General features: G+C 40.4%; 1 protein-coding gene across 2 annotated transcripts; it reads right to left on the reverse strand.

Moving 5' to 3' along the window:
- On the reverse strand, nucleotides 1-27,926 carry mxi1 (max interactor 1, dimerization protein). Of its 2 annotated transcripts, none has more exons than XM_033991690.2 (6): nucleotides 27,551-27,926; nucleotides 25,281-25,383; nucleotides 22,136-22,165; nucleotides 5,631-5,745; nucleotides 3,361-3,550; nucleotides 1-3,035 (listed from the first exon to the last, which is right to left on the reverse strand). In XM_033991690.2, the coding sequence occupies exons 1-6, from the start codon at nucleotides 27,777-27,779 to the stop codon at nucleotides 2,872-2,874; spliced, it is 831 nt and encodes a 276-aa protein (XP_033847581.1). In that variant the 5' UTR covers nucleotides 27,780-27,926; the 3' UTR covers nucleotides 1-2,871. The 2 variants fall into 2 exon arrangements, with proteins under 2 accessions (XP_033847581.1, XP_033847589.1); XM_033991698.2 differs by lacking the exon at nucleotides 27,551-27,926 and adding an exon at nucleotides 25,487-25,934.

The following is a 27,926-nucleotide window of genomic DNA, read 5'->3' on the forward strand; positions in this document are numbered from 1 at the left end:
TTTGAAAATCTTGTTTTATTGTAAGTATTGCATCTTCAACTTACACAGCTAATCACCATCATCACCAGAGTGCATGTTTACAGAGAATGGCCACAGGTTTTGGAGAGCAGGAGGACTCCCTTTGGGTTTGACTAACTTGACCCCAGCACAAGGGCGGTCCCTAACCCACTAACCAGAGCACTCGTCTAATCCTAGACACAGAGGTAAAGTATCACTTTGTGACCAGCTCATGAAGATATGCCATGTTTTGGAGTTCGCAGCAAAGCCAGAAACCATCATCAGACCGCGTGACTGACGTGATGGACCAGACTGCGCTGCAGTGTGGAGATTCAGTCAACAAATAAAAGCTGCATAGAGCCGTGCAAACTCCTCAGTGGTTAGATAATGGCTGAGTAATTGTGCAGCCGACAGCTCTTCTGACTTTGGTGTAGTCTGGTACATGGAGCCCACACACTGCACACTGTTTTACCCGTTTTGAAAAAAAAATAACAACACTGTTTCCACGACAGATAACAGCGCCTATCACCTGTACAATTTTTGGACAAGCATCAGTTCAGCGTCACAGCGGTCTGACTCAAGCCTGGAAGGTCTGACTCAGGTGAGACGTCTAATTTAACATAGTGGGACCTTTATCTTTTCAACAGTGCAGGTTTCCCGAAATACAAAGAAATGAATAAAGAATAGATGAAAGGTAATAATAACTTAAAGGGGCAGAGTTCATGTAAACTGTCCCCGGCAAAGAGAAAAGAGGACACTGAGGTGTTTGAGGTCGTTTTGGCATTTCTGTATTTTTTATATTGGAGCACCAAAATGGTGACATTCGGACTCTGCCATGTCGTAATAACCTCAACAGAGCTCGGGAGGAGCTGTTAAATTAGAACACCTAAAATGTTAATATGTCTTTCTTTACTAATTTGTTCTTTATACTTTAAATCCTCAATCCGAGGCATTAAAAGGTAAGACACACTTTGTCAACTGAAACAACACAAGTGTAATAGAGACTACAGTCCTCCTAATAGAGGACAGTGGAGTTTTAGACCCCCGTAATTGTTTAGTAGCTGGCTCAATGTTTGCCATTAAAGTCTATGGGTTAGCCCCATTCTCCAGGAGACCCCTGAGCCCCTGAGACAAATTACACTATGCATCTCCTTGTACCTGCTTTTAGAGAAACTGTTATAGGACTTTTACATGTTTTAGCTTTGCATGTGTCATAGGGGCACAACTGAGGGGTTAGCCCTGAACAAGGCTGGTGACTCTAACTAGGCGAGGCTCAGCACTAGGAGCAGCTTAGGGGCCAATTACATTTCAAGTGTCCATTGAATAAAACATCAGAAATAATGAAAACAACATGGCTACATTTTTGCCCTCCCCACAAAAACAATAAAATATACATTTGTTAAAATAAGGAATGAGGAATATGCATTCAAAGGAGTAAATAAGACCCAAAATAAGTTAACTCATTTTCTCATGTGTTTTGTGAGGGATGATAAATAAATATTCAGAGGGTGTTCTTGTTCCACACGTGGGGCAGAGGGACTGGGCTCTTAATGCCAGTGGAGGGTGAGTGTTTGGACGGCACAGCCGTGGCACCACACACCTGTTTGTTCTGCACCTCAGTCTCCTGCACTGAGCACTGACCCCGGTGAAAGCCTTTTGTGGCCATTACCCCCTTTAATCTCACAGTTCCATAAATACAAGCCACACAATCTCTTCCAGCTCAAGTTCTTCTGGTCAAGTCACTTTCAGCAAGGATTTCTTCTTGGGGCAACAACACAATGAATAACTTTCGAATGTTTCGATCAAGAGGAAAATAATAGTGTCCATGCCACTTTGAAGATAAAATTTTCCAAAATGTAATTGAAAATGCACAATAACACAGGGCAAACAGCAACAGAGGCAATAGATCTATCTGTGAGCTCTAACATTTTTAAAACCCATTTTTGTTAAAATTTTTTATGCTATTTGTATGTACAAAAACAAGAAATTTTGTTTTTTGGACGGCCACGTATTTGTAAGGGAATATGCACATGAGGAGTTAAACTGACAAAAAGACAAGAGTTATTGCTTCTTACTGCTGGAAAGAGGATGGACATGTATTCCAAAGTCTGTCATTTGATTGTTGCTGTTTTGTTTTTAAACTTTGAAACTTTCGCTTTGTGCTGTTTCTATTGACAGCTCTAAAGTAGGCAAGTGCAGGGTTGCTTGTTGTAGCTGCTTGTAGAGGGAAAAGGGAACCAAACAAAAACACACACACATAACAGTTTCCAGCCACATTCAACAGAAGTGCTCCCTCCTTCCTCTGCTTTTGTGGTGTTTTTCCTCTGGGTCAGACTGGAACAATCACTGCATACTTGCTGTTGGCTTTGAAAGCTTGATGGTGAATCTGAGTTTTCCCATTGGTCTGTTTGACAATAGCACCAATAAGTGTCCAAGCTTCTGCAGTGTTGAGCAGAGGAGAAAACAGACGAAGGGCTATAGGGGAATGTGTTGATATGGCATGTTGTTGAGCCAGTGTGACAGTGACCCCTCAAATCCTCATGCACGCACACACACAACACAATACTCTCCTATGACGTGAATTTAAGTGCATTTTGGATCCAATCAGGGGGTACACACAAAATAAAGGAAACATCATTCATCGCAGTAGTGTGGGTTTAAAAATTATCACTTCATATCAATCATGTGTCTGCTCTCCCTTTAAAGAAGTTTAAATCAGTTGGCAGCCTCACATGGACATCAGGACTAAAGCTAGGAGTGGGAGGGAGAGGACAGCGCCATTAGCTTAGCCATGTCATCCAGGAAGAGGTTGACATAGGTACGGCAGGAGAAAACGAGGGGGTGTGTGTTGGCAGAGGGGAGGAGGGGCAGACTCTAGGAGGAAAAGGCAAGTTTGACACTGCAGGAGGAGTAGCCCTCGTCACTGGCCATGCTCTGCAGGCTGCTGTGGTCGTCCAAGTCGCTGGTGCTGGCCGTGCTCACACTGTCCAGGTCTCCATGGGAGAACTCCGTGCTTTCTACATCCACCTCAATCTCCTCTGTGGACATAAACAGGAGGCAATTTAAGCATTCACCTAAACAGGCCTCACAACTTTTTTTAAGTTTTATTCTTTTACTTCTTCTACCAGGGCTTAACTTCAATCATTCTAAACTAAACCCTAGTTAACGACTAAAACAGATCAGGAAGTCCCCTAAGAACCAGCAGAGGAAGCTTGTAAATCTTTTGTATGTATAGAATAAACTGTATATAGCTGTAATAAACTGTGTCATGTTTGTGTGTGCTAGTAAAGGTTACTGTGTGTGTCATTCTGCAGACCAGAACAATTCCCTCTTTTGTCCAGAGCTCAGCAGCAGTGGGCTCACCTTGGTCGGAGTCGGAGCGGTCGGAGCAGAGGGTGGAGCCCACACTGTCCATGCGTATCCGCTCACTCTCCACAGGGCTGGGGGTGCTGACTCCGCCCCTCAGCAGCTCCAACTGCCGCTGGAGGTGCCTCTGCTCACGCTCCAGGGACTCCAGCTGATACTGGCTCTTCCTGTCCGCCTCTTCAAGTTTCTATTTAGAGAGAAAAAGAATGAATATTCAGGTTTGCACTAGAATAAAGGAGTACAGTCCATAAGTTTATAAAAGTTACGATTCAGCTTCAGGCCTCTAAGCAGGCTTAACCCCTGTGCTGAGCCCTACTGCGGTGTTTACCATGTTATTACACATTTACATTTGACCGTATTGAAGGCTGGGACAGTGGGCAGCACTTCTGGGCTGCTCTGGCTCTAACCTTGTACCTGATTTCAATGCTGCTGACAGTGACAAGCCTGACCCAACAGAAAACAATGGCTGCCAATTGAAAGCCAAGCTGAGAGCAGCAGTGTTGAATCAGACATGTTAGTGCCATATGAACCATCTGGCACTCTGAGGACCTCAGGAACCAGCTTCCTGCTTTAGTCCTGGCGTAGTTCTGGTTTAGTCCTGGTTTAGTCTCGGCTTCCTGCTGTTGCAAAGAGTCAGGACAAAACATGGGGTATCAGCGTTTTAGTTTTATCCAGCTAAAACCTGGAACAGTCTTCCTGAAGATGTGAGACAGGCCTCTAGTTTGGGCATTTATTTTTTATTTTTTATTTATTTGATAGGGACAGCGCATATTAATGAACATCTGTAAACACAGTGTAAATATGCCAGATTATAGCAAAAATACTAATTTCCATCGGTTGTCCCTAGGCAGGTACACAGACAACAAATACAACATAGACATTACAAAGATACAATAAAAGCAGCTAAAGGTGCTCACAGACCTGGTTTTCCTTCAGCCACAGTTTAAGGTGCAGTTTGGTGCATATGAGTGAAAGTTTTTCATTCTGCACTCTTCTCTTTTAATATTAATGTTATGATGATTATTTGTTTTGATTTGTTTGTATTGTGATTTTAATGTCTTTCTTATTCTGTGAAGTACTTTGAATTGCTTTGTGCACCAGTTGTGCTATACAAATAAACTTGCCTTGCCAGACACAACACTATATGAGTTCTATGACCTCTTGTGGATGGCTACTTTCTTTTTGAGACACTTATAGCTAGTGGTCACCTGAGATCTCTGCTCAATACACAACAAACAGATCAGTAAACGTCATCTAAAACCTAAAGGGACTCATCACTGGAATCATATTCATTATACAAGCCAGCCTCCATGTGGCTCACCTGTCAACAGGACAATTTTGACAGTCTAATGTTACTCCAGTATATTACACACCTCATCTTGCTTATCTAATCGATAAGCCTGGCTGATATTCCAAAGAATTAATATAATTTTCCAGAGGCTTGATCACAATTTCTATTTCATCACAATTCATAAACACAAAGTTGTTTTAAGAGGAAACTATAACTATAAACAATATATATCAGCTTCTCCTGAGAGATCACACTTAACTGTGATTAGCTAAATCCACCTGTCACTCCCTCAGGCTGACGAGTAGGTGGAGTGGGTGCAGTAAAGCGTCAGAAGATTGTCATAGGGAGATCACAATTCAGTTTTTATTGCCCTACCACCCAGCCCAACAATCGTTATACCTTTGTACTTCTTCTTTGCTTTTGAATGTTCACATGATGCTTAAAAGTGCGCGCCTCTCAACTAGCCACAATCACTTCTTCAGTCAGTAATTGTTTTGGCTAGATCTGGGACAAAATCCAGTGCAAAAAGATCTCATCCCATCTATAGTTTTTCCTGATAATGATAATAAGGTTCCTAAGTTATTATAACATGTCCAATTTAAACTTGATTTTGGAAAACACTAGATACTCAACCAATTCTGATACCACAATGATAATAAAAATCACTCTTTATTTAGACAGTGGAAAGTCTTTTCAACATTAAATTATAGTACTTTCTTTTATATCCCCATGTGGCCTTATATCTGTGTAATCCCTCAGTCGAACAGGTAGATTCCATAGTGGTCCATGGGCGTATACGAGTCTTTCTGGTCTTATGCTTGTTCTGATGCAGCTCAAGATCATTCTAGGTTTCAAGATTCATTTCTGTCTTGTTGTGAATGTGACTTTTTATTAGTACTGATACCTGTGCAAATGAGCATCTAGTTTCGGTAGTGATTAGTATCTGATTCGTGATACTCTGACGGTTAGTAGTTACCTTAATATGTGCTTTGGCTTTGTTGAGCAGGCCCAGAGTGGTGTGGCGGTTGCAGTCCGGCCCCAGAGGAATCAGGGCCTTCAACCTTTCCAGACACAGCCTCAGGTGAGCTCGTCTGCAAAACAAAACAAAACAATAAGCTGTTGGACTTTGCTAGGTAAGGTGCGGCTACAGACAGGAATTTACGCATCCTTTCTGTTGCTTTCGTTTTGAGGAAAAGTCCAAACCAGTTCCATGATCGTACCACACCCTTATTATCAAATAGAGACAATAGCGACAACCAGACAACAACTCCCTTTTGACAATAGGCAAATAAGAAGAGTAGCCATTCAAGTTTTCTGAAATTTTAAAACCTTAGTCACTTAAACGTGTCACAATCAAGTTGATATCACCAACAAAACAACGATTTACAACATGTTTTACACCACAAGTACATAAATGGATAAATGGAAAACTATTCTAAATGTACAATATATACACAAACTGCAAGAAATAAATGGCAGAATGAAACACTATAGTATTTTGTATCTATTTATGGGTTTCAAGCAAACAACTCCTTCCTGATTTGGACCTTTCCCCATTCAAAAGATATAATTTTGATTTGAATTGCTTAATTGCTATGACTACAGAAGACGGTTGCCTAGGTAGCTTGAAGCCCAGGAATAGCACATAGAACAGAAAAACAACAAAACCTATTAATACTAAGAAACAGTACCCCAAAAATGATTATTCCATCTCTCATGTAGTGCACGGTAAGTCGATATAGTATTTATAGTGACAGGCCTAGTTGAATGTACTAGTATTAATCTGGTTGGTTTCAAATTGTAGTATATGATAATGCTTCATCAGTCTCATTTACTGTCATGGAACAAAGACTGAATTTAAAGATTTAAAGCCAAATATAAAAAACAACACAACTCCGATACTACACATATAGAACCCACACTGACTTCATGTTGTGCGATACTAAATCCTCCTGTCTGGGATCCCTTTACCTTCTCGAATATTGCCCAAGAGCTGAGGAGGTAGAACAGTGCAGCCCTGGTGGTGGTGGGTGGGCCAAAGGGGGGGCAGAGGGGTGTAATGGTATTTCCTGGACCTTGGCTAGGTGCGTGCTCTCCATCATCCTGACAGTTCCTTATTCAGTGACAGCGGACGGGCCGGGGGTACTATCTATCCTGCTAATGGCCACAGTTGAGAGGTAAAGAGAGATAATTGAGGCTATAACATAATCAGTGGTCCATTAGCAAGAGCTGCCCTTTCAGTCCAGCCTAAAGGGAACATAGGATGGGCACGCAGAGGTGATGGGGTATACACGTAACCCCGGCAACCTCGGGGCAAGTGCAGTAGGTAAAAAGAAGAGAGAGGTAGAGAAATGAAACACACATATAGGGACTGGACAGCTGTCTGCCATGCCGTGACTGATGGACAGACGATGACTATTTGAGTCTGAGTGTAGGGAGGTCAAATTGTGCATGGCCATAACTGATAAGAGGGCAATATGTGTATTATGTATGTTCAAAAGAAGAAATGTTAACCACTTTGCCACCATGAGATAGTATAGAAATAATGTTTAGGGATGGGTAATATATTGTTCCCCAGATATCAATACTGGTCCCATATTGAAAATCATAATATTTGGCACTAATATATTTTCTGGACTGGCCCATGTAGAGTTCACAGTTTGTACATCCACAGCACATAAGATTTGTTTTCTTGAAATTCTTCAAAATAGAAGAAGAATCAAGCTAGAAAATATGGTTCGTGTCTGTTTAACATGTCCCCAACATGTCCCCTACCTCTGAGCTATCAATCACCTCTCAGTGACTGTGAGCCAATTCAGGGCATGCCACTGGGAAATGCCATGTGCCAGGCTCAGAGGAGGCCCAAGAGACACTTTCACAAATATATACAGCTGTATTTTAACATATTTGGGCCCAAGTGCTGCAAGTTAGAGCATTTACCCCTAAACTAGACAAACCAGATCAAGCCCCGGATCGTCTCACACTTTTTCACATTACTTATATTTATAGTACCTGTTTTTTACTGTCTTAAATACATTACAAACAATCATTGGTAAAGCTAACATACATTAGCATGCCAACAGCACACTTCCTGATTATCTGAGGATAAAATCCCTTATAATTAGATGCAGACAGCACACAGTGGACTCATTTATACCCCAAGAGTTGCTTACACAATATATCTGTACTGGGGCAAAACAACTTTAGTTCAACTACACTGGCCCCTTAAACTGTATAATTATCAATATCAATAGGGACGGGCCAATATGGAATCTGTGTCGCCCATCCCTAAAAATCAAATGATCAAATAATCTTTGGTGATGGCTGAAAGGCCAAACCAGGATACAGTAAGTTTGAACAGGCGTAAATAACTCTAGGGCTTTTTTTTTACTGAAATCTTTTGCCAGACAGCCTCAGATAACACTCCCAAACACTGTGCTGGTCTGCTGGAGGTTTTCCTGAGGTGAGACGTGATGTGGGACTGCACTGGCACAAGGCTCCGGACCAAAGACCTCATTATAGTCTTTTATTAGGCAGTGTGGAGTCATCGCTGATTCATCGCTTCATTTCAAAACCAACGTGAAAACCAGGCTCTCCTGCCTGATTTGTGAGTGATTTTCCAGTGTGTGTGATGATTCACAAGCTACAGGTTCTGGCTGTTCCCTGCCTCTTGAGATGGACTATTTGTCCTAATCTTTATAGTTACACGACAATCTCTCCTCTGGTACACACAGACTACAGGCACAGTCTGCCATAGCAATAACAAGTGTGTTCTTAGGTTGCAAAATGTGTTCAGGCAGCACTTTTGGAGATGCTTACACAACAGCTATTAACACTCAAGTATCTTTGCACAAACTTACTGCATTTAATATATCTTCAAGGTCAGCTCATTTATTGTGTCAAAGGTGGTGAGCTAATCTGTAAAAGGGCTTGTCTATCACATGGACCCTCAGCCAAAGATCTTAAGCCCTCTGCAGATTAAAATATGAGGGGCCACTTCCTGACTCCGCCCAATTTTGAGCACAAACAATCACCTGAGCAGAGCAGCAGACTAGTTAAATAAACTGTTGTGGATTTACACTTCAGCTGCTCAAACTAAGGCTGCTGGGTAAATTTAGACAAAGGAAGTGACATCACAGGATCTGCTGACAATTCAAGCAGTTTGAGTTTCAAGTTTGAGTGGAACAAATGAATGATGGCAGGATATCATGTGTTATTCACAACTTCAGAGAGAATGATAAAAAGGACACTTCCTCCACTTTTCCATGATAATGAATGGCCAAGTTGAATGAGTATCTCCATCTGTGATGGATTACGTAACACGTGGCTAGTTGCTACCACCAGGACCTGTGCTACAAACTGTCACACACAGTACGGACATCCAGTCCCTCTCGACAGCATTCAGATCTAGAGCCGAGTCCACATCGGGAAAGAAGATCATAAAGAAACATAATAGAATTCAAGACGGAGGAGTTACAATCAAACAAGTCAGATCAGATCTTTTAAGACATTGATCAGATGAGGAGCAAAGAGGTGTAATCTCATCTGTTGTGAATGTCAGAGTGAGAGAACGAGCCTACAGTGTGAGTGTCATAGCCCTGCATGTGTTTGCTCTGTGGTGTGTGCTGGTGCAGATGGGACACAGGCAGGAGACTGTGCCTCTTGGCTCTGACATGTGAGTGAGCGGCCAGCCTGCCCCGGGTCAGTGCTCCACACCTTTACCCCTGTCCACCCTCTCCCCCTGGGCTACCCGCGACACACACCACCGCCTTTTGGTGCTGTTTACTCTCTGCTATGAAGAATACTAAGCATTGTCCAAGAAGCACTTTTAAAGATATACATTTGTACATGCATGATGATGATTATCGAGACAATTATTGCAGCGTTTTGTAAATACCAAAGTCCTCATAATACATAATACATTCCATAGCCGCAGAGTACCATTCGGGAGTCTCTCTTGTACCTGTCAAAGCAACAACCCACCCAAACCATGATCAGTCTTTCATATTTCACAAATGTGCTTTCCTCTGCGCACCTCCTCTGCATCAGACTGCCTCCACTCTAACTCAAGTGGAGTCTTTTTAAGCAGCACTTTGAAGCCTTTGCCTGTCAGTGCTGGAGAGCTGCCCACATCAGCTTTGCCTGATCCTACGCTCTTTATATGAACACTACTCACCTCATGCTTTTTCTCCATTCACACACGTGTACATAGGTGACATTTATTTATTTTTCTGACAAACTTTGTCATTACGATCGGATGTATGTTTTAATAGTTGGATTCTGTTCAAAGTGCACATTTTAAACATGTAACAAATGGTAGGAACAAATGAGTAATTTTGCAGTTAAGAAATCATCTCAGAATGGCACAGAACTGAGCATTGGAAGAGGAATATTAGCAAAAATGCATATTCACTTTAGCCCCTTTTGTGTGAAATAAGTGGACCAATATAAAAGAGCACCTGGGCTTGGATTGTGAGTGAACTGTATTTTTAACTCTATTCAGAAAACCAAAGCAGCTGAAAACAACAGCGACAAAGCCAAGCATAATTTTCCATTGCATGTCCCCTGGAAGCTTCACTGTTAAGACGCAGCACAGGCGATGGGGGTTGAAAATGCAGGAAGGGAAAAAAATGGCTGCCCTAGATTCCAAACTTGTGAATGCGTTAAATAATAAATAAGTTCTCAAGCTATCCAAGATGTCTGACATAATTACTGGACGTGCTCTTAAAAGGGGAAGAGGTCAGATTTCAGGCCAGATACCAGTCAATACATTACAGTTTCCAGCCAATTCACCCGCACGCTTGTGAAGCATCTAACACACTCATAATATGACCTAGTTCAAACGCATGCAATGGGTGAGAGGAAATCTGACCCTTCACCTAGATATTACTCTAATTACACTTTACTAATGGTATTGTTAGAGCGGCCATTCTCAAAGTCTGCTGTGCTGTGGCCCCTCGTCCATGCAAACATCACAGGCCCATCACCATAATTAATATAGACATAACAGATGGAACAATTATTTTTGGAGGTCAATATTTATCATGGGTACTTTTCTTTGTACTACTGGGGAACTTTTTAGAATTTTTTGGTATTTTTCTGAAGATTTGAGCAGTAAAGGGTAGAATAAATAATTTCCATGACTCCTTAAGTGTTTCATTGACATATTGCAGCTCACATTCATAAAAAAATACTGCACTGAATCCTTTTTCTGGAGAAATTTAACTTTAGTTTCACTGGCATTAAGGCATTCAGTATTATCGCTTATCGTGTACAGTTGTCCTTCACTATAACGCGGTTCACCTTTCGTGGCCTCGCTGTTTCACGGATTTTTAGTGCAATTTTGCTTGGGTTTTTTTGCAGCGTATGAACGTGCATTGTGCTCTGCGTCCTGATTGACTAAGGGACTGTAGACCATTGTTAATCAATCTCCTCTGTGCCGTGTCTCCTGTACAGAATCCATTTTAAAAAATTACACACTCTAGCTAAATTTACATAAATGTTCGGTCGCTAGCAATGTGACTCTGAAGTGCTCTGTGTTTGCAAGTTTTCTCCCTGACAAAACCCACAATGTCGATGAAACGTTCTGCACCGACAAAGGCACCTATGAATGTTTGAACTCTCTGAGTGTTTAAATAAGAGAGAAATGTGAGAAAATGTTAATGCCTGTCTGAGAAAAGTCTATAAAGTGTGTGGTGAGGGGTTTTACAGTCTTAAAACATATATAATTGGAAAAAAATTAAGCTGACTACATCGTGGATTTTGCCTATTGCGGGTTATTTTTAGAACGTAACCCCGCGATAAACGAGAAACGAAAAAAATATTAATAATAATATTTTATACTGATTTGTGTGCTGTGTTTAGGAGACTTACTACTCACTGAAGCCTTGTTATCTTGGCCTATGTTATCAGAAGTACAATACTCCCTACAATGGAGGTACAGCCAGACCAGACTGTACTATACTTTCCTCAAATTATGTGATTTAAATTTACTCCACCAAGCCCTTTTTAACCACAAACCTATAAGTGACATTTGTTTTCACATTTTGTGCAGCCATCTCTTTGTATTAAAAGGTGTATTTTTAGGCGGAAGATTGACAGTCTCCGGAAACTCTCAGGCTACTAAAATTTATTCTACAACAGGTATCAGCAGAAAACAGGCTAAAATATGCATGAAATCATATATACCTTTGACAATGGGTAGAGATGACAACTGCCTTTGTAGCTATATTGTTTTTGAAATATAAAAAAGGTAAGGATCATACTCATTTAGCTTACCTCACATGTTCTAATCCTACAAAATGCCATATTAAATTCATATTAAATGAAAAGCGAGCCATGCCAGCTATGTGGAGGTTGCTGATCTGAAAACCTGGCTCGATATTTGGGGGATTATTTTTTTTTCCTAAATTGTTCCAAATGTTGTGTTAAAAATATGAAAAATGGTTTGCTGCTTAGAGGGTTCAGCATTTTATTTTCCCAACTCCTACGCTGCACATACTGAGAGAACATGTGGCACATTGATCCATACTCCGCAGATGGCCACATACAATATAGATGGAGAAGGCGACGTTTAAACCACATGGCAACTCTTTACATTCATATACCTTCAACAAGAGACCGCCATTTTGATCTGTTATATGATGAGCTGGATTAGTGTTTTTAATCTCACTTATGAAGCTATTAAAATCAACTTTGTCACTCAAAAGGAGCATCAGTAATTGTGGTTTTCCAAACGGAGCACAATATATGGCATATTTTTGTTATTACCAAGACATTATAAACCATATATACCGCAGATACTACAAGTAATATTGTGTTTGCTATATCTGTTTTCTAATATGGAGCTTGGGACGATATCGTTTATCATGATAAAAAGAGTAGGTGATAATGGCTCATGGGACATTTTATATAATCATGAGAATCGTCAACAGAGATAATCATCATTATATCGTCAGAATGTTCACAAAAAACTACTTAGCCATGATGCTTCTTCTAGATGGTAAATGGTGATATTTTTATATAGCTTTTCCACCTTCAAGACACTCAAAGCCCTTTACATCAAAGAACCACTCACCCATTCACATACACATTCACACACCAGTGTACACAGACACTGGGGGCGAGGTGGGTTAAGGTTCTTGCCTAAGGACACAACAAAAGCATTCATCTGTACGAGCTGGAATCACTCCACCAACTGAGCTACTATCACTCAATTAGATCAATGTTGTTTTCTCTTAAAACCAAGTACAATTATATAAAAGTTGTTAAAATATGAAAACTGTTCATAATATTAAAATCATAATGATTCATGTCCATTTTTAAACTGTAAGAAGGTTTAATAATTTCCGTAATATAATTGTTAAACAAATTGCTTCAGCCATGATAATCGTGACACCAAATTTCAATATCGTCCTAATGGAGCTAAAGTCTTTATTTTGAACCCAATAGAGACAGAACGTTTTAGGCTCATCCAATGCACTGGTCAATCAATCAAACTGTATTTGTGCTTTACACTTGACACCGCTGAACCAAAGTGCTCTCTGTAAGCATAGTACTGAAAAGAAAACATGTCAATGCCAGATAGCGATCAATGCTAAACTATTACACAAAGGCACTAGTTATTCATTTGAACAAGTATCGATTCTGAACAAAAATCACAAAAATAAACATTGATAAACAAAAGTGAAACTGAAGAAATGAAAAACTACAAAGCATGAGGTGATGGTATCTATCTGAAACGTTGCTAGAAGCTAAGATCACATGCTTCTCCACAGACTGACAGACAGAGGCACCTGACCAAATACAGGGTTTTAACAGGGAAGTTCAGGCACACACGATTACTGCACATGTCACACCACCGCAACAAGGGCCAATGAGCTACTTTATACTGTAGCTGTAGTTGACTCATTTTAGTTACACCTACACTGATGGTGCAAGTACATTTGGAGTGGGTGATAATGATCAAAATTATAACTTGATATCTTTTGGGATTATCCTAATGAAAATAATCAGATGACATTTTGGCAATCCAACAGAAATGTGTCTTAAAATGTATTAGTTGAGGTCTAAGTATCTGGCAACGCAAATGAACCGTGAAATTAACCAGCTCCTTTTGCAGCGTTTACAAAAGTCCCGATGGTGGGCAATTAATCACATTTTATTCAAGACTGAGATTGTATTATTTCTATTTGCCAAAGATCAGCTGGAGTCCTTTTAATTGTTAAGTATACAGCTAATCTTTTGTCAGAGAAAGCGCGTAGTTCGGGGGCAGACTTCACACTTTGGAATTAAAAATTTGACTTTTGTTGCAGTATTTAAAGCCATTTATATTTGTTTTAAAGAAGACCTGTTATGCTTGTGTCGGCTATATAGCTACAATCTTTGGCACCCGTGGATCATTAGGTTATAATTTGAGCATTTTAAACCTCTGACTTTCCTGGGGAGCTGACGGTGAAAACGGGATCGACAATTGATCAACAATATGGCATCTTTAGCAAAACAAACATTAAATTCTGTATTGGACAAAAGTTTTGTGAAGACTGAGTGTGAAGAGAGTGTGAAGAGAGTGAAGACTTTTGTTTTGCTATAGACCAAACCTTGACGACTGAGGAATTACACAGACAATACGGCATTTTGAAAATCAGCCATTGAAGACCACTCAAACATGCACAAATCGCTCCAAATACAACTAGACCTTCGTGATAACACATTTTGAAACACAATATATCGGTACAGAGAGATATTGAGATAAACGATAATATTGAAAGTACTTTATGCCACGGATTAAAATTTAAATCATTTAAGATAATCCTGGTAAACCATTTTTGAATACACTGTTTAATTAAAAGACATGAGCTGCAACAAATAAACAGCAGAATGTACCAATAATTAGCCATAAAAGAGACTTATTCACCTCTCCACAGCTCGAATCTTATTGTATTACAACAAAAAATACCCCAAATCTCCTCAATTTTGCAAAGAAAAAGTACTCATGACAATAATAATATTGAGGCAAAAAAATATTGTTGTTGTTGGGTGAGTAAATGGTGAGGAAAAACGACTATAACATCGTTAAAGCTCTGAGAAGTCCATTTTGTAGAATAGATATGCTTTAATATGACAAAAAATTAAGTGAAAATTGTGATTGATTTATAGGAGGATTTTTTGTTCATATCGCCCAACTTTACACAATATTAATTTTTTTCATATCTTCAAACTGCAGTTGCAATATTAGCAATAGCTGTGTGTGTGTGTATATATATATATATATATATATATATATATATATATATATATATATATATATATATATATATATATACATTTGCCACGTTTACTACTACTACATCACACTGTATTTAAGAAGTAATGTTAAGGTTTGAGCACAAAGTCATCAGTATCAATCCCCATTACCCACAGCACCGGCTCATTCAGACCTGTGTGATAAGGTCATATTTGGCAGCAGTTTCTCCGTGAGGTTCCTCAGTGTTGTAGACTCTTCCTCGATCTCTGAAGATTAGAGCGATTTGTGGCCTCCAGCGAAAGGAGGCCCTGCTTTTCTGATGCTTCCCTCATCTCTTTTATGAAACGCCGACAGATGGGATAGATGCCGAGTCGGAGCGAGATGCAGCGCTTATAAAGAGAGCGAGGGTGAAGGAGGTTGGTGTTCTCTCCCTCTCTCTCCCTGTGAATGTAATCTGCCCAGAAACGAGTCAACGCACATGACACTACAGAAGTTCCACTGGGTATAGGAACCACAAATAGCTATTGTGTTAGTTGTAATGTGGAAGCGAGTGCGTTAAGTTGATGTGTGCCTTTAGAGCATTGGAGGCTCATTTTGAACTTAGGAGCAACTCATCCAAGTATTTTGTGATTTCTATTTAATAAAAAGATAGGGCTGTCATGATAATTACTATATCGTCTTATCGTTCTATATATGAAAGTTGGAATTGCAATTGAATGGAATGCAATTTTTGGTTATTTTTTGGCTATATGATAAGATTTAAGCCTTAAAAATCACTTCTATGACTCATTACAGATGCAAACTAAGAACCAAAGTGTTTAATTCTGCTGTTTATTTATTGTGTTTAATGTGTTATCATGACAGGCCTATCAATAGCTCCTTTCCATCTGTTAGATTATTGCACCAGAAAAAAAAATACTATAAGGATTACTGGTAACAATGCGTAAAAACAAAGATTTACCATAAACAGATTTTAATTTACGAGTCATGGATATAAAATAAATACATGGATATTGTTAGTGATTGTGGCCAACTATGACATTTGTTAAGTGTGTGTTGCAATACTGAAATGACTGAAATAATTGGTGCACAAACTGTTAGCTGGTCGCTTCTACCAACAAACAAAGCCCAAACAAAGCTATCTGGACCAGTTAACTCCCAGAGCCTGCTTTTGTCACTGCTCCAAACTCAACCAAAGACCCAAACTATTTTTGGCACATCTCCCTACTTTCAAACTCCTCCACTGATACTGACAGCCAATAGTTACTTTCAACTAAATTATCAGGCAAATAATAGGAATTCTGTCTCCCACGCACCACTCCGCTGCAGAAACTCAACAATTATAACTTGGGATTCCATGGGAACCACACTGGATGATGACCCACATTCGGTCGGATGGCGGTGAACAGAAGAAATGCAGAAGATGGCTGCTGCTGCTGCGTGTGCGGGCGGGAGGGAATCTGACTTTGATATTTCTGAGCGTTCAGGCAGTAGTTGTGACCTCAATCCCCAAAAATGAGATTTAAACACAAAAAAAGAGGCTAGCTGAAAAAAAAAACTCACATGGAATCAGAGCATGGGCCAGATTGCTAAACAGGGCCAATAAAATGGAAACGACTGCTTAAAAAAATCAATTATGGTCCCAACTACAATCTACTTGAACCAATGGTGCAAAACGTGTTGATTATTTTTCTGTGTGTACAAGAGCATAACAGAATTTTACAGGGCGAGATGAATGCAGTGATGTGGCTTATACTCTCACGTGCGCACACTGGAATATGCATGCACGTGATGGGGACTCCGCCGGGAGAGAGAGAGAGAGCGCAGAGAAGAGAAAGAGGAGAAGAGAGAGAGAGAGCCATAGAGAGAGGAGAGGAGAGGGGGGTTGTGGCTCTGTAGTGCAGCGAGGCCGACCAGAGACCGAGGGGCTGAAACCATCACTAACGCACGGATTAGTCCACACGTGCACACTGCCTTTTAATCTGCCTGGCTCGCACAGGCTGCAGAAACAAGGCAAAAGACAAAGACTTCAAAGATTGGACAGCCCATAACACTTGATACTATAATACATAATGCATGCAGCTGCACTGTGTACGAAATAACAGGGAATGGTGGAATTGCATTAGTTAGATGTTGTATTGTTTTAAAATATATGTTATTAAAATTTTTACTCATCAGTCAGTAATTTTTTACTCCATTCTCTCAGAGCAAAAGGTTTAGATACAATTGTAAAACGTTTGAAATATGGAAGTTCAACCATATTTAGAAGTGACTCTCCATGTAAGTAAGGGATAGGGAGCTCTGCGTCTTTAGCGGTCTGCTCTGGTTGGTCGATATCAAAGCTTTATGATTGGTCAAAAGGAGACTGTGCTTTCCCCTTTTTCCCAGATGTACACACTAAAAATAGAGCCGGTAGTCTGATTGAGTCTAATTGAGTCTTATGTCTTCCACAAACATCCTATTTCCACACTTTCTATCTTTGTCGCTGACTTTCTCCTTATGGCACAGATTAACGAAGCTGTGCTCTTAACAACGCACGCTGCACCAGGAAAGAGCCAACGAAGTCAACACAAACATTTAAAGGAGACTCAAAGGTTTATATGATTTCAGTAATAGTAAAGTTCACTTTACCCTTAGCATTATGGGGAGAAATACAACCAATCCTGTTACACACTGGGTGACAGTGGGAGGGATACAGTCTTAAACAGGTAGCTCAGGGTTAGAGCCTTCTGACTGACAAGAACATGCTGACTAAGCTCATTCACCACTGTGGCCCTTCTCCATTTGGTAACAGTGTCCTTACCTATATTATATTCTAGTATAAGTATTCCATCCAAATGAAAGCTCTTTTCAGTTTTGTCTTGAAGTATCTGAATAAAAAGGTGTAAAAAAGTTAAATGAGGACACGGAGCTCCAAAAGTTACAGCTGACAAATCCAGCAGAAGGTGATTGAAGCAAAATCAATGAAACTCTCTCTCTCCACTGGCTAAGAACTACAGGCGCACATGACAGAAAAAAACACTATTCTAGCTCCCCTGAATAAACACTATACGCTCTTGTGGCGTACCTGGAATCGTGTCAAGGAAACTATTTAATTACATTTCATAGTGCAGTGCTCTGTCAGAGAAGGTGACAGGCTGTTAGAGAGTAACGTCTGCTGTTACTGACTTCAAGGGGCGCTGGTGAGTACAGGGTAAAAGGCCTGGTGTGCACACAGACACAGTAGTAGCACCCATGGGAGACCTGGTCTAACTACCTGAATCAGGAGGGAATCCTTCAACTCATCCCATCAGTGTATGAGATACTTCCTTGTGCTCGGGTGCATCTGTTAGAAAGTCTAAAGCTGTGCTTGTTAAGCAGCAGCGCTGGGTGGCCAGTGGGACGGGGCCCTGCACGTGCACACTCTGGGCTCACCAGACCAAAGATCAAGTTCCTTAAGCTGCTTTTCCAAGCCAAGAAAAGCTTACAGGTCGTCACGTTGGGAAGAACAAACGGTCCCAGTTTGCTGGTGCTGCCCTACAGCAAACTGGGAGACAAACAAGAGAAATCAGAGCAGGGCCATAAGAGCACAAAACATGTTCATGTTTGAGTGATTATTCCAGCCCATGGCTCCAGCATCACTCTGGAGCTGGCCATAAAGGTATTACTACTATAAAAGCACTGATGCTAAATACAAAAACTAAAGTTATCGTATGCACACACAAGTATAATCAGGAGTTATTGTTAAAGTGAATGTAGCACAAAGTGGCCAAAACAGAAGGCCAGCCACATTCTCATGTACTGGGCACACAGACCTGCTGTAACATGTATATGTGCTCTCAGAAAGGCCAGCACAGTAACACAGAAACGCTGAGCACTTGTACACACAGACAAGAGGATTTCATTTTAGCTTGACATTTCATGTGTTTGCATTGGATATGGAAATATGGATCCTACAATGACATAACAACAACTAAGCTCCCGGGGGTAAAAATGATCAAAGAAAGAAATAAACAACAAATCGTGTTATGTCAGATGAAAGACGAAATGCTGAACCGATAAAACTGAAATCAGCATAATTTAGTCACGACATGTGGAAGTAGTCCAATTTGAGGTCGATGATCAAAGCAAAACAGTCACCTCAAGGGGTGGGACGAGACTCCACTTCCACCAGACGAGACGGGACACAAGATTAGGTCCATATTTATTCATAATAAATACATTGTGTGGTTCTGTTCACAATTTGAGCCTCAACATTTTTAATTGACTTTATTTACTGTCATTGTGCTTTTGCTTTTTGGATCTACGACTTCTCAAGAAATGTAACTGGCCAGCACTTAACCTCTTTTTTGTCCTTCCAATCTGCTGCTGCGCCATGTGGGAATGTGGAATGAGTTTTTTGGAGTCCTTTTTATCAGTGCTCTGTCACAATGAGCCTACTTGTTGTCATGGGGGTTATCAGGACCTGCCCTGGCCATGCGCGACAAACCGGCTCACCACAATCAGATATGCAGCGTTAAACAAGGCCTATTCAGCCTGTGTGGGAGAGAAGCCCAATTTACAGACAGCCAGAACAGCCCGAATGGAACCGAGGCTTTCACTGCTACTGTAAAGGCATAGCTTAGACACACTCGGGTGAGCCACTGCGCCGCATACATACAGCTTACGGTAGGATCATACAGGAAATTGGATTAAGTGCGGGTGGATTATAAATGATACCGACTTGGCTGTAGTAGACGTATTATTTTTATTTCATTATTTTTCTGTATAGTTGAGCAATATTAGTTTTACCTGTTATTGTAAAGGCTGCTCTTATAGTACAAATGAGTCCACTGTGAGCTGTCTGCATCTAATTATAAAGCGTTTTATCCTCAGAGAATCAGGAAGTACGCTGTTAGCATGCTCGTTGTTAGCATTAAGGTGACGGCAAAGCTCTGAAAAGTTGTGAAACGTGCTTACAAATTAATTGCAGTGAATAGTTATGACGCTACCCATACATTAGGTAAGCAAGGAACTTTTGGAAACTGTTGAAGATGGGTTTTAGTTTGTTTTGTCACCTGCTCTCTTTTGCGAATAGAACATTATTTTGGGAGTTTTCCAGTACTCAGCAACAACGGAGTTCTTCCAGAGAGTTTGAGAGGAAGAGAAGACAAAAGTGGGGACAAACAAGATGTCAGTGTTATTTGGCTTTGGTACAGTAGTGGTGGGCGGGACAGCCTGTTCTGGGCAGGCTCTGTCCTACAGCAGCCTGCTCCAAAACGACATGTGAAAAACACCAAGGTGGAGCCAGGAAGAAGAGGAACAGGGCCACTTATAGCAGGAATAAAAACGGCAGCAAATCACTACCTGTCAAACTAAAGAATGAAAATGTACTCATCTAGACCTGTTATTATTATTACACGGTGCTTCTTTCAGCCTTCCTCTTCTGCAAATTATCCTCCTCTTCTAAAGAGAGTCAGGGGTTTTACATCAGACCATTTTAACACTACCCTCTTTTTATTTATGTTTGGGACTGGCGCAAAAACTATGGTGGTCCTCAGTGGCTGCTTAGTTTTTATTTAAATTTAAAGCAATTACATGAACCTTTGCCAATAATAGACTAAAATAGAAGCATGTTTATTCATTATGGATGTTTTTATTGCACTGAAAAACATAAAAATGTGTCCCTGCTCTGAACAGGCTTTTATCTCCACAAAACAAACTCTTATTTGGCCTCGAGCAGAGCCTCCTCCTGCAGGTTTCCATGGAAATGTTGCCCCTTTCACTATAATATTCCATAGTGTGACATAAAACACTTTCACTTTCTGTTTCAATGGAATCATACAGCTGACTTTCCACCACCAGAAAGTTGCATACTATCACTTTAAACATAACAATACATCATATTTTTGGCTCAATATCACCTATACATTTTTTTACAAGTGGGTAACTTCATGTTTTTGTAGTACGATAAGATCTGAGTGACTTAAGTGTTTCCTTATGTCATTTTTATAGCTGAGGTTTTCTGGGTTTACTTCTACTGAAGGGTTGTTGTGTCAGTGGTTTGAAGTAGTTTCAATATTATCACTTCTTGTTTATAGTTTTCTTCATCAATATATCTCCCCATTAAAATATATTATCGTGCCAGGTCTAGTTATAATATCACTTATTAGTAGCCGCTCATGGTCTGAAGTCAATGTGGTCTTTGTGCCTGGTCCAAGTAAAGATCATTCAAGAGGATTGTATCTGAAGGCACCTAGTTTAAACCCTATGTCTTATCAATCCTAAGCAGATCCCCAAAAAAGTCAAGCCAAAAGATAAATTCTGTTCATTTTTACTTAAATCAAACTAAAAATGGCTGACAACCTTTTCACTTCAGTGTGTTTAAAAAAGCTGTGAATCTGTTAATGCCCTTTGCTGAATGCTACAAAGTACAAGCACGAACAAAACCTAACTTCACACTTTGCGACAAACAAGTGGAGTTTTACAAGAATACACTGGTGTGGGTGGATCAGTCACAGCGCTGCATGGGTCCCACAGGCCGTATGGAGCCGTCAGCCTGGCCTTGAGAGCCGTCACATATGAAAGACCCAGATGACACATCAACTCCTGTCTATATTTAACTCAATGGACACCTCGCTTCCCGATGTTCCCGTCCATTTGGAACAAGCTGCAGTGAGAAAAACAGGCCGACTGATATGCAATTACACTGAATGGATCTAGCCTCCCACATACTTCCATTGTACCCACACCCTCAGAGATAATGAAATGGAGGCAAGCGAGCTCTTTTTTTTCTATTTACCATAAATCCAGCCAGTCTAGTCTGTCTTATTTATGGTGTTGAAGAAGACGCTGCTAGAACGCAAAAGTCACAGTGCAAAAACACCAGCATACAGGTTGTGTATAAAGCCGTTACTCTTGGGTCCTGGAGACTCAATGGCAAGTTCTTTGATACCTCTCAACAGATTAGATTTTTTTTTAAAACCCACACACACACACACACACACACACACACACACACACACACACACACACACACTTGGAAGCCCATAACAGGTCGAGACTGTTGAATGTGCTGCTTCTATACAAACTGAGAAAACATTTTATCACTACAAGCTCTGACCCTCTGGCTAACCGCAGAGCAAACCATTTACTTAAAGCCAAACAGGAAAATGACGGTGTCCTCCAGTAAAAATGTGTTTCTTTTCTTGAGGCAGTGAACTGAACCACATTAAAATATAAAAACACATGTTAGACTATGAGAAATGTAAACTTACCTATTCTTCTCCAGCTCATTATGTGTCGACCTGTAACAAAAAGCAAGGACAAGATGAAGAGCAAGTATGATTTATTAGTGTATTAATTAATCCCTGTTAAAGCCCAGTGCACACGGGGCCCATACATCAACAGTCGTTAAGGTAACCGTCTAGTGAGAGTGCATGTAGACATTATTCATTCCCCTGACCATAACAATATATAAGAAAAAAATGTATATGCGTGTGTATGTGCGTGTGTGAAAAAATACAACCATTTTGAAAGTTCCCAATGTCAGGTAATGGTAGAAGCGGACTGAAGGCATGCCCGTTCACACAAAAGTACACTCAGGGTTCAGCGCTGTGTTAATAATGTAAAGTGAATCCGCTGGTCCCTAAGAGTGTCTTTGTATGGCAACATTGTGAAAGGAGACGGGCCCGCCTCCCGATGCTTAAATGCACGTGTTTTTATCTACACAAAATGGCTTCACTTAACCTCGAGGGGACACATGTTTTAGGACGAGATGATGGATGGGAGTTGTCCTGAGTCATTGTCAAGCACATTCTCCGCCTGGTTGGTCAACTATCCACCCAGTCATTCTGCCAGTGTAACAATAATATTGAGAGACACTCTATTAGGAAGAATTATGATGCTGGGCTTAATGTATGCTTGGTACAGACATTGTAAAAAACCCACCCGAAACTTGCTTTTTAAAAACTTATTCTACAATACTCTCTTGGCCTGATAATCACATTTACAGAGCTTTAATGCACTATGCAGTACTGTGTGATTGCCACAGTAATAATTCTAGTAGTAGTAGTAGTACTGCAAATTAGTAGTAGTCAGAAGAAATATAGATGTTTAGTAATATGTGTTTGGTAGCAGGAAATTGCACTGTAACTGCAAAAAATATGGAGTTTTATTATTATTTAATAATTTAACATAATACGCCTTTGGATGCATTACGGCTCATATAGTTTGCTATGCAAGGCTGAAAAATCAAGTGAGCTGTGGTGGTATATTTGATGTAAACTGACAAGTGGAGGACCTGCTATCACGGCAAACACATGTTAAGCTAAGCATGTCCTATTTCTTGAAAACTGACAAGGGGCGAAGATCTTACATGAAGACTGACAGGTTTTAACTTACATATTCTTTAAGTGCTGCCCACTGTGGAAGTGCATTAGCTACACACTATTCATCAACAGCAGGAGTCCTTGCATTGAGTGTTACAGCGTGTGAGCTTTGAGCCATGTTATAATATTGTCCTCAAAAACATACCTGGAGTTGTGTTTTGTTTCATTCACACATGTTTGAGTAACACTTTATTATTAGTCTGTCTGCATCTCCAAATCTCAAAATGCTCTGTACCACTTAGTGATGTCATTAAGCAGCGGTTTTCAAGTCAACAGCTGCCTTTTACCTTTCGTTCAGTAGAGAATGGAAATGCAAGGGCTGAAATTATTCAAATGATACTAGTGAATGTGAAATATGCAGGAGTTGTGTGTGAATGAAATAAAACAAAACTCTATGTATGTTTTTGCAACAAACAACATAAATAAGAAAATAGCACAATATGGGACCTTTAATAGGCATTTCATATACCATTTTGCCAACAAAGATTATAAAATAACTGTATTTAGAGTTACCAAATAAAGAGTCAATATGGTTTAGACTAAAACAAAATGGTGTGCCAGAGTCCACTGTCCTATTGATTTCTCCAGGGCTTACAGCATTACTTCTGCAAGCTTTGTCAATCAGATATTTGAGCATTTAAAGCTTAACTAAAAAGAATGCAGAGTATGAACTTGAACCCATAATATTTGAAGTGTACAGCTGCTGTAGGTCTGCCTGTGTGAGTGCTTGGTGTGTGAGTGGATACATACACCAAGAGTGGGTCAATGAGATAACACAATCCTGCTATAAACAGTAGGCAGCAGAGGACAGCGTAAGATAAGCCCATCACTTTAAGCCGCAACATGCTCCAAAGAGAGGCCTATACGCTCAGAGTTGAAACCAGTGCAGTTAGAAGTGGAGGGCAAACAATGACCCCTGACAACACAACATGCTAATGCAAAATCTCAAGAAATGTGTCATGACACGTTGAAAATTACCTGCAAAAAAACTCCAAAATAGAGGTGTTTAATTGATGTAAAGCGAACAGTGACCCTGACAATGACACAGTGGTTTCTAAATATGGTTCAGCCAAATGTGTGACTCTACCCGGAATAAAATAAATTGCATCACAATATGAGGCAGGGAACTGTTTAGCACCATTTCAGAGGCAGACGTGACACTACCATCGTGCACTGTTATCAGTCGCAGTGCACCTGACTGGCCTCTTCTGCTGTCTCTGCTCTGCAAACTTCAAAGTATTCTCTTGACTCTATTCTTCCAAATCAAGAAAACACATAACCTATATTTGTTGATGGCTGTTGCTATGCAGAATTCAGTTGTGTTTGCTGCTCATGATGACTAATACACAGTTCCTGTTTGTAGCCTGCATTAATATTAAAATACTTGCAAGGAAAAGGGTCTTGATTTCATGCATGTGTAGATGGATCAAATAATATGAAGAACTTGCATAGAGCTATTGAATAGCATTCTTCATAAAGGGTTAACAAACATGCTGTCACTTTTGGAAGTAGGCACTTGAAAACTGTAATACATAAAACACTAATATAAATATGACAGCCTATGTATGTATGTATGTATCTTTTGACAAAAATAGCCCACTGGACATTTCCTAAAACTTGCGCTGTTAGATCAGCGACATTAATGTGTGTGCCTTATCCTCAGATAGGCTACAGCAGGTTATTTAACAATCAGCTGATGCAAAGCTAAAGGGCTCTATGTGCGTCGCTGCCCCAAACCAGCAACTAAGCACTAGGGTGGTCATGTGCCGCACATATACCTGTGCGCCACGAGCCATTCATGCTGTGCGCAAGACCATCACGTTAACACACCATACAATGCGCGCTTTCAAGTCAAATACAATAATGTTCCAGTCTATTCACCGGAACTCCACTAAAACATTTGGTAAAGATAAGACAGACAACTCATCCTCACGTAGCCTGCTAATGACTGACGTCTACTTTTACCACTGAACATACTCTGCACGTGCGGAACACCTGAATAAATTATGATTTAGAGGAACACAGGACTTACCTATTGTGGTTACTGCTGAACTTCTTATTTCTGAATTTCCTTTGCCGCTGGTAGTTCGTGTTTTGATTTGAGGGAAATGTTGAGGCATATCCATGTTCACACTCTGTGAAAAGAGACGCGACATCAGCAACAGGCAAAAGCTTTAACCTGAACAGTATAACCCGAGTTTACACAACACTCTTAAAAACATGTAATAAAAACAGTACCTCGATCTCTCCTCTCTAAATATTCCGCTGCTTCCAATAATCTCTGGATGTTTATGAGCTGGACAGCGGTCATTATTTTCCGGTTGACTTCTTTTTGGACGCTTTTTCCCTAGCGTTTTCTGGCACACGAGGTAATCTCTCAATTTAAACGCAAGGAAGACGATACATTTGTTGAATTTATATCTAGTTGAAATAAAGCGTAGTTTTATCTCCACTTGCTCATCAAGAGGATTTGTGGAAGAACAGGAGGAAAGAGGCTAACAAGCTACACCGAGAACAAACCAAGAATGTTCGAAGATCTCAAAAATGTCTCGGTCAAGTTGGTTTTATCAAATGTGATAGCAAGAATAATAGCTTTTTACAAAAGATCGTATAAAATTATAAAATGTCAGAGGAACCCTCCAGCCTCACAGCCTCCTGCTCGTATCCTCTCCTCACGGGTTTGTTTACCTAGCTTCACAGCTGAGGGGCGGAGTGTGACTGGAGGGCAGGCCGCTTTACACCAACTGCATTGTGGGAAATGTAGTCCACATGTTCAACGGCTACAAACCTATTTTAACCTATTTTCTATGTAATTTTGTTGAATTAACATTAGTGACTGTATATTTAAATTCACCCAAGCAACGTAAACCCTGACAAATAATAGGCTATATAAGATTGATAAAGAGACTAATGTTGAAATCAGTATTCTTATAATTAGTGCAGTAAGATAAGTAAAAATTCTTAGAAATAATTTAAACGAGATGAAATGTAGTAGAATATGAACACTCGAATGCAAGTTACCTTTTAGGCAAACTATTTTGACTTAAAGGATGTTTTAAGAAGATAACATCTGTCTTATATTAACAATAATACAGAGATGGTGGCAATAACGTAGCTTATATTTAACTGGTCAAAGTACTGAATGTTTATTAAGATCTACACTGAGATATTAAAAATGTACATTATGACATTCAAGTGAATACCGGATTTATACAGGACTCTGCTGTCCGCATAGACTACACTTTCCATGATTCTTTGCGAATGTGGGACGTACAGGCCGGTCCAAGCCAGGCCCAGCAACACGTGACGTAGCACCTACACTAGCAATTGATTGGCTAATGACTTTGACAGACATTAGGGGCAGGGATATTGACTGGCCAATCAGCGGAGGGAACTGCGCCATGTGGAAAGCAGAGCCACACGCCCACAAAGAGCAGGAAGCAAACAATCGAGAAGAGAGTAGAGCCCTGGCGACGCGACGTGCAGCTGTGCATACCTCGGTGAACTATAAAAGGTGATCATTTCATTAGCTGCGGGAAACGTGCACTTTACACCCCTTTTAATGGCCACTTTGATATGCGAATGATACCCTGAGCAAAGGCGAAGATGGCTCAAGCTTTAGACTCATGAGTATAAAGCTGCAGTCTGTCAGAAATTAAAAATGTCACGATTAACTCAATAAGGGGAGATTGTTTTAAGGACACCCGATGGGGAAAAGTAGGACTGGCAATGATGTAAGGGCTTTTGAACAAGCAGTGCACCGCAGCCTTCACACGCACATAATTATGTTGTCGAACACGTAATCCACGCAGTTTTCTCTATCATATTTCAATGCACCTCTTAGATATGCAGCCTATTCACAAAACATATCAAGTTTCGTTTTTTCCCTTCGATCCTGCACGAGCACAATGACATCATCCTAAACGCGGAGTTGGAGGGCGCTGCAATGTGCTCAAAATTATCACTGGAAATATGCCATGCACACCCACAGATTTAATCATAGCATCACAGTTCAGTTTGAATGCACATGTACATGTTGCAAAAGCAGAAAACCCACTAAAAAAGTATTCTGTTTTAAAGTGCCCTGGCTGACTAATCGCATTCGTCCGTGCTGGCATCTCAAAGCGCATTTTACACTGCAACAAGCCTACGTTATTATCATGTAGTAGCATAGGCCTATCGGTGAAGCCTTGTAATTCATTTTAATAAGGTCAACCATTTACTGTTGGAGTTTGATCACAGTGAGGGGTTGTTTTCTTGAATTTCCTAGGCTATGAAAGCAACGCAGTAGAATAAACTCACTTCCGTCCTTCCTCTCGGCGCTTTCCAGATACCTCGCAGCCTCCAGTAAAACTTGTACATTTTTCAGAAAAGTGTTGATTTGCTCCATGGGGGAGTCTTTGGAGTTGAATACGTCATCGAAGGGATAATTAGACATCTCAAAATCCTGCTGGTCCAGGAGAGACGCGTCCGAATCAAAAAAGAACTCTTCACTCTTCAAACTTCTTCTTTGCCTTTCGCTTTTGGCCATTTTTTTTGCTTTCAGTTTGTGCCGTGGCGTAGCGCTGAGGTCAGTAAACAACGGGTTGCAGCTAATGCCAGTGCGCGCTGCTCTTGTCTTGTCACAGAAGAGTCCCCGTTTCTTTTTTATGAATGCGGAGTGCTTAATGTGGAGCGC

Source organism: Periophthalmus magnuspinnatus, chromosome 1 (assembly GCF_009829125.3).
Source record: "Periophthalmus magnuspinnatus isolate fPerMag1 chromosome 1, fPerMag1.2.pri, whole genome shotgun sequence".
In the NCBI taxonomy this organism is placed as follows: domain Eukaryota; kingdom Metazoa; phylum Chordata; class Actinopteri; order Gobiiformes; family Gobiidae; genus Periophthalmus; species Periophthalmus magnuspinnatus.

What these genes read in the sequence shown, in the direction of transcription:
- mxi1 (XM_033991690.2), bottom strand. Translation starts at nt 27,779, where the DNA reads ATGGCCAAAAGCGAAAGGCAAAGAAGAAGTTTGAAGAGTGAAGAGTTC. An exon ending in CGCCGAGAGGAAGGACGGAA is followed by an intron (nt 25,384 to 27,550) that starts GTGAGTTTATTC and finishes CTCTTTTCACAG; the next exon opens with AGTGTGAACATGGATATGCC. An exon ending in TTCAGCAGTAACCACAATAG is followed by an intron (nt 22,166 to 25,280) that starts GTAAGTCCTGTG and finishes TTTTTGTTACAG; the next exon opens with GTCGACACATAATGAGCTGG.